This window comes from Magallana gigas, chromosome 2 (genome assembly GCF_963853765.1).
Source record: "Magallana gigas chromosome 2, xbMagGiga1.1, whole genome shotgun sequence".
Classification (NCBI taxonomy): Eukaryota; Metazoa; Mollusca; class Bivalvia; order Ostreida; family Ostreidae; genus Magallana; species Magallana gigas.
This window is the reverse complement of record NC_088854.1, coordinates 57,329,045-57,337,105: the sequence shown is the minus strand read 5'-3', so window position 1 is coordinate 57,337,105 and position 8,061 is coordinate 57,329,045. Positions and strand designations below refer to the sequence as shown.

General features: G+C 35.6%; 1 protein-coding gene across 1 annotated transcript; it reads right to left on the bottom strand.

Annotated features, from left to right (window-relative positions):
• Positions 1 to 4,399: 4,399 nt before the first annotated feature.
• On the bottom strand, positions 4,400 to 8,054 carry LOC136273185 (leucine-rich repeat and death domain-containing protein 1-like). The gene is made up of 3 exons (XM_066077442.1): positions 7,912 to 8,054; positions 5,197 to 7,237; positions 4,400 to 5,021 (listed from the first exon to the last, which is right to left on the bottom strand). The coding sequence occupies exons 1-3, from the start codon at positions 7,924 to 7,926 to the stop codon at positions 4,723 to 4,725; spliced, it is 2,355 nt and encodes a 784-aa protein (XP_065933514.1). The 5' UTR covers positions 7,927 to 8,054; the 3' UTR covers positions 4,400 to 4,722.
• Between the last annotated feature and the right edge of the window lie 7 nt (positions 8,055 to 8,061).

The following is an 8,061-nucleotide window of genomic DNA, read 5'->3' as shown; positions in this document are numbered from 1 at the left end:
GTAGAAGAACAAATGGCATACAGGTATTTCAATTAAAATTTCGAGTCTTTACTTGTTATGATACTCACAAACATACAAAAGTCTCAAAGCTTTGGACGTTCATGTCCCTAGCGGAGGATAAAAAAATATTACAGTAAAACTCGTTTAGTACGAACACGAATATTGCGAATTCACGGATATAACGAAGATCCCCAGCTATGTAACTTTAATGAATTTCTTATACGGTTATAACGAATTACGGATATAACGAGGTAATTTCTTAGGTCCCAGTGACTTCGTTATAACCGAGTTTTGCTGTAGTTACAGAGAAAGTATATTTTCTTTTAACTTTTATTCATCAATCATTTTTAAAAGGCAAGTTGAGAAGGTATGGCATTTCCAAATACGGACATGCTTTTTGTCGACATAGACAATAAATTAAACTCAAACTTTATATTATTTTTAATGTCTCCATTTTAATGTCTAACTGCGTCGCTACTGACTTCAAGCCTGAAGTGCGAAACTTGCAGGGGGTTTTGGGTTTTAACCTTTATTAGAATCTATACAACGCGTTTTATAGTTGTCAAACATTGTACAGTTTGAAAATTTGAAATAATAGATAAAGATGAGCATTTAGCACACAATTATGATGGAGTCTGGTGTGTAAAATATTAGTACGTCGTTTTCCAAAAGGTGAACTAGTTACAGGATGTTATGGCTTTGCACTGAAACCTTTTTCAAAAAGCATAAATCCATATGACACATTTACACCGAGTTACAGCATACTGTGGAGGATTTTTACAGAACTAGAACTTTACCCGCGTTCGTGCAAAGTGGGTTTGCAAAGTTTGAGCATCGTTGAACCAAGCGCAATAAGTTGAGCTTCGTTAAAATGATGAAGAAATAACTTACAAGTATTAAAATCAGCGACATTACGGCTGATTTGTATTAAAAAAAAGTTTGCTACAGGAAAAAAATATTCTTTGTCAATGTTATAAACGAAATGCGTTTCAGAAACGGCGTTGGATTTTAATTGAGATTCATGTAAGTAAATGAAGTTATGAATTTAATGGAAAGAACGATATGATACGCTTTTGGTTTCGATATTCAGTAATTTTAATTCAAGACTGGGCATTTAATACATGAATTAGAATATAAATTAAGTATTTATTCCAACTTTGTCAAGCGTGTGTAATAAATAACCTTTGACAAATGATAATTTCAATCCCTCGTTTTTGACATTTATTTACACGGAATGACAACACGATTATAAACAAATGAGCGATTGATCACAAGAACCGCTATTCCTTTGTCATTTCTCTCATAGTTATTCAGATTTATGCATTACATGTTGTAATTAAGATCGATGAACGGTGTAGAAAAAGTATATATTGATTTTTTGTATCATCTTATTCAATTTACAGACAACAAATTTAGTAAGTTTCCTAAATAATTGGCCAGGAATGTCGTAAATCTGTTTACTGGGGAACATCACTCTGGTATTTAGCAATATCGACGTGTCTTAATATATGTTATAGTTTTTTTCAACACGGTGTGTGTGCTTTTTTTTTTTGCGTGTAAAATAATTCTAGATTATAGAAAATGTGTATTGGTAACATGTAGTCAATATACATGTATTAAAAAATTGAAACCACAGGTGCTTGTGGACTGGACCGTGCACTACCACCCCCCCCCCCCCCTTTATATTTTTTTTTCAATTTTTTTTTTATTTCTTTTATTAATTATCGTTAACAACCCCTTATATATGAAATTTAAAAAAATTGAAAAAAAAATATAAAGGGGGGGGGGGGGGGTGGTAGTGCACGGTCCAGTCCACAAGCACCTGTGATTGAAACATCATAATTAACATACATTTAATATCTACATAGAAATATCCATATATTCACATCTATTTTGGAATCATTTAATCAATTACTTATACAATAATACTATATAAAATATAAAGCAACAAACAATATATGAATGTTTTCTAAATTCGTTGATCACAAACATTCTTAATTAGTTTTAGCATAATTAACATTCTTATAAAAGTTATAAAATGTTATTAAAAAAACACACACACAAAATGCATGAAAAATTTTAAAAGATAATTTAATTAGTGTTTTTATGTGAGAGAACAACAAATGATACCTGAACATATTAACAACAGGTCAAGAAGAAAGAACAAAAATAATGTTTCTACTCTTCATGAAAAAATCATTAAAATCTTTTTTCTTTCTAACAATCTTCGTCAACAAAACTTATAATCAATATGGAATTCAAGTTAAAAAGATAAAACATTTATTCCTTAGTCTCCACTTTGTTTGTTACTAAGTCGGTGCATTTTTATGTAACTGGCCGTGAGTTTATATAAATAGCTCACGTGACTTGATGATGACCTCTGTCGATACTCTACACAGACGAGGACATCTCATCAATGACTGGGAGGACCTCAAATGTTTCAGGAAAAAGAAACCATGCCATGCCAAATCTGACAGTAGATTCCATTGAGTCATCAGTGAATGACAAACTTCAATGTAAACTAATGACTTATTGAGATTTGTTGGAATTAACTTTCAGACAATGACAATCGTTCAGTCGTTCGTGACAGCACATTTAGAATATCTAAAGGTTATACATGTATTTTAGCTCGCCTGTACTGGAGTCCAGACACCTACATATACTCTGTCTTACATTTGTAAATGAATGAAAGGTTTCTTTGTCGCAGAGTCAAAATGATAATAATTATCAATTGTTTTGATAGGGTTGAATGCGACTTGGAGCACGATTGCCATGTGACCTTTTGGAGCGGTTTAACTATAGTCAGCAGGAATACTATAATATGTTAAGCAAGGTCCTGTTCGGAAACTTCCTATAAAGTCTATTCCAGTTATGGTTCATCTATGTAAATAAAGGGTAAATTCTAAAATGTTAAATCCTCTGAACAGACCTAAAAGACTTTTAATGCCTTTTGCGCTATTAAGCCTTTTTGGAAAGGACTTGCAATAATTTAAGACTCTTTTTATGCGCAGTTCCAGAAAAAAATATTTCGGGGGGGGGGGGGGGGGATCGATGATTATTGTATTTGCCGGGCCGGGGGTGCTTTTGGGTGCCTTTATTGCTTTTTGAAAATTAAGGTGTTTTCCAAAAAGCACTAAAACACTTTTCCTAGCGTCATTACACCATTTTGAAAGGCGTTATTTTGCAATATTCATTGCAACATTGCCTTTTATTTTTAGTTTTAATTACATCATTGATTCTAAAAGGCTTTCGCAGAATTCATCAATGAATGATGCAAACTTTATTCATGATAAGGATTTGAATAAAAAGGACTTAGACACGATTTGAGATCAAATTTTTCATCAAAAATAATTGCCATTTTTAATGTCTAGATTAGTCCATGTGGATGTTTTTAATACTTTGTTAAAATTTGAAGGTTAAATTAGGAATTAACAGCGCGTTACAGAGATTAGAAATCTTTGTTTTTGTAAACAAAACTCGAGTCTTATTGTTGTGTACATTTGATAAAAGCTTTAATCTAAGATTGCTTTTTATTTTTGATAAAATTATTTATGAACACATTGATTCAGTTTATCTTGAAATTGTAATTTGTTTACTTTACATTATTTGTAAACAGATATAACTGAATCTCGCTTGTAACTTGACCTCTAACATTCAAATGTTGCTCAAGTAAACCATTTTACATATAAAAATTAGGAATCAATTTTTTATCTCCAGTCGTGTCTGTGTCCCTTAAACGTTGACATTTAATGAGATGGGTTAAAGAATTGCGTTTGAAAGAAATTTATTGTTTGTCAGTACCCTTCTATGGAATGAACATACATGTTCCATCTGAACATGACACACAGACACTAGATGAACTAGTACTCCTGTAACACGGGGAAGGCCCGTATTGGTAATCCTTCCACCTAAATTTTCGCCCTTTAGTTCGTTACTAGGTTTAGATAGCATGTGTCTGGGATAGCGAGGAACAGTTAAAGAGATAGATCAGATGATCAATGGAGCTTAATCCAACATAATGCGCCCTTGATACAAGTCATAACAAAGGTCTATAACACCGGTACAAACTGTCGGCAGCCATAGAAGGCCAGAGAACAGGGCTCTCTCTGATCGTCAGGATCCATGACTAAGTCTTCCAGTCTGCAAACCAAGTGTCACTCAGATCTGACGCTGGTGACGGATTCTCTTTGATTGCACTTTCTCTCGTCTTTTTTTTTGCAAGTTATCAGTTTATTCAACCAAAATGACATTGTTTAATATTTGATTACTTTGCAGATTATAAAAGACACGCCGTTTTCAACTTTTGGTGAATATTTTTTTATCGGATTTGATGAATTATTTTTTGATTTGCATAACAAGATAATTGCTATGTTTTGCATACAAACGACATAAGTAGAAATAGGACTAAATAACATTTATTATACAATGTATAAATATATAAAATTATAAATACATTACATAAGATATATAATATAAATTTAAACAATTATATAACAAGTAACCTGAAAAGTTAATAAAGGACCATGCCGACAAAGAGAGGTAACTGCTTCTGAAAGAAGCTAGAGCTTTTCGACAGGGGTCACTTCACGTGCAGGTGCAACGAAATTCTCCATTTTGTTTATATTGCTTCTACATGGCTAGTGGGTCAGGGATGAATGAAAAAATGATTAGTTTGCGTCTCAGTAATTTACATCTGAAGTGGCTGCTCATTAACTATAACTATCAAAACCTCGGTCGCTGTGCATATATTTTCATTGCTTTAAGTTTTTGACAAAGAGCATCATAGCCAATCAAATGAAACACACGCAAAAGTTCGTCGATGGTTGCTAGTGGACCCTTGAATTCCCGCCAAAACACCATTGCGTGATAGATGCGCTCGGGGAGTTTATCCTTGCCATGGTACGTCTGGTCAAGCTCTGAAATTTTCTCGTCAGGAAATCGAAATTTCTTCAGAAGATATCGGAGTTCCTGCTTCGTCAACGATGTTTTGATGACATCAAACATCTTTGCCATCAAAATATCTGAAACAAAAAATTCAGAACTTTTAACAATTTGCTTTTTCAACGAAAATCATTGAAATTTATGAAGGATTTGATTTCAACAACAAAGAGTACATACATGTACGTTTAATCATAAAATGGTTTTGTTCAACGACAGGTTTGCTAGATATGATTGATGATAAACTGAGACAAATACCTTCTCTTTCCAGCGCCCTACGAATGAAACGACCAATCGGTTGAACGACTCCACTCACACAGACGTCCATCGGCGGCGTTCGAAGCGGATTATTGTGCAGACGAAGGTCCTTCAGATTCCTAAGGTGGTCGAAGTTTTCAGGTAGTGAGGACAGCTTGTTGTCGTTAAGGTGGAGAACCTGCAGCCGTCTCAGCCTGCAGAAAGAATCCGGAAGTTCTCCTATTTCGTTGTGATCTGCGATAATGGAGATGATGTTTTTCATTCCACTCATTGTTGAGGGGAGTGTTCGAAGTGTGTTGTTGGAGACAATTAGGTATGATACATTGGAGAACTCTATCTCATCTGGAAGTCCTGGGACAGGATGTCCCTCGGCCTGGTCAAACTTGAGTCGTTCCAGACGAGGGATTCCCACAACGGTCTTGGGGAATTCTAGAAAACGATTGTGAGACAAATCTAAGTCCGTCAGGTTCTCCATCTGGGAAATGGCGTCTGGAATGTCCTCGACATAATTGTTTGAAAAATCTAGAATGTGTAATTGAATGAGACTACAGAGTTCAGGTGCAAACGTGTGAATTTTGTTGTTGTTTAGGTACAAGGACGACAGTCTATCAAGGTTTGCAATTTCAGCGGGAATCGTTTCTATTTCGTTTTTGCTCAGCTTCAAACTTTCTACAGTTTTCAGATTGCAGATCGGTAGTGGAAAAATTGAAAATTTATTTGAGCTTAAATCAATCTGTCGTAGTCTTTTGAGAGTCCCAAAGTCTACCGGGACGTACGAAAGTTTGTTTCCATCAGCGAAAAATATTTCCAAATCACGAATCAAACCAATGGCTTCCGGTAGGAATTCAAAATTGTTATTCGATAAAATCAGAGTGTGAATACGCCGAAGATTTTCTACTTCCACTGGAAGCACAGAAATATTGTTGTTTAATAGACTAAGCACTTCCAAATTCGAGCACCAACAAAGATTTTCAGGGACGTGTTCGATCGAGTTTCGTCCAAGATAAAGTTCTCGAAGTTCATAAAGATTTGCGATGTTGTCTGGAATAGCTTTGATTTTGTTATTTTCCAAACCGACTACTTCTAATGCCTCCAACTGGAAAAATTCCTCCGGAATTTCCTCGATCAGGTTGTTGTTGAGCCCTATGACGGTCAACTGGGTCAGCCTCCCGATGTCAGGTTGAATCGACGTGAGACGATTTCCAGACATGGTCAGCATCTGAAGTGTTTCCATCCAAAATACTTGAACAGGAATGAATTCAAATTCATTGTCGTCCAACAGAAGTTCTTCAAGACAAGAAAAGTTCTCGATTTCTCTTGGTAAATTCCTTAATGAATTCCCGGACAACCCTAATCGCTTTAATTGTTCTATTTTACAGACCTCTGGGTTCAAAAATTCCAACGCATTCCTCTCCAAGCCGAGCACTTGCAGGGTGGTAAGTTCACCGATTGAATCTGGCAGGACGGTGATTTGGTTATCATTTAGAACTAAGTGTGTGATTTCCGAAAGGTCGCGGATTTGAGGAGGCACTGCAGTAAGTCTGTTGTCACTAACTACTAACTCTCGCAGGTGCTCAAGTCCTGAAATCTCGGACAATATCTCAGATATCTCGTTGTTGGAGACATCTAGAAATGTCAATTCCTTTAGGAGATATATTCCACGGGTTAGTATTGACAGTTTGTTGTGGGACAAGTCCAGCTCTTGTAAGTTACACAAGTTGGAAATTTCTTTCGGAATTTCTGTTAATTTGTTGTTACTAAGACATAGATATGTAATGTTTTCCATGCTTAAAATGGCCTGGGGGCACTCCTTTAGTCGATGGCCCCGCAGATCAACAGTGACCCTTTTTCCTACGATGTGCCTTGCGACTTCCCAGTCAATCTCTTTCTCTGTCTCCTCCGTGTTTTCCTCTTGTTCTTCTGCTTCGGCGTCCTCAATATTGGTGTCAGCGTTAGCCTCATTGCCTTCTGGAGTTTCTTCAGTTAGAGGCAATGGGGTGCTGGCCGAATTTTCGACGAGGTCTTGGCTCGTCTCCATTTTCTATAAATCAAAAGAAAGCAAGAAGATAGTTATGCAATACCGGATGATTTTTTCAAATAGCAGTGCGAGAGAGTTATGTACATAAGTATTGCAAGATTTATTACTTCGTTTTGGGTACATACTGTTTATGACACCACTTTACATAGAATTGATAAAATCGTTGACAACATCACCCTATCACTAGGTATTCATGTAAAGGTTAGAATAGAAAAGAAAAAAAAACTAATTAAAACTAATATATCGAGTCATCTTTGTTACAATTCCTTTGTGTTATTTGAATGTCACATTTATGTCGTTTAAATGCAAGAATGCACACACTAACACAGTCGTATCTTGTTTCATACGTGACACTATTCTATTAATTAAATATGCGAGCAATCCATTTTTAGATAGTCTGATTTAATATTGTCAAGTAGTTCTTCTTCTTCCCGTTATGGAGTAAACTCAGCTTTGAGTGTCGTGACTCCAGTGCTCCAGGAATTTTTTCATTCAAAAAACAAAACAGTCAATAAACAGTAAATTGAAAAATATTGACAGAGAGCAGTTTAAACGTGCTGAACTTTTGTATATATTAAATAAAATAATCTTTTTTTTTAATGTTGATAACATTTCGTGCATTATGGATGATATGCAAAGTTTGTCGCATTATATATTTCCATGTATAAATCACTTACCTCGCCGATGGTCATTGACAAGGATAACACTGATGATCCATGACTTTATTGACACTTTCACACCATAATTTGACAGTCACCGAGGACGCTCAGTGTTGCCAGGTGCCCGTATCGCGGCTCACGAGAAGTAACGAGAAGTGGGAGTAACTT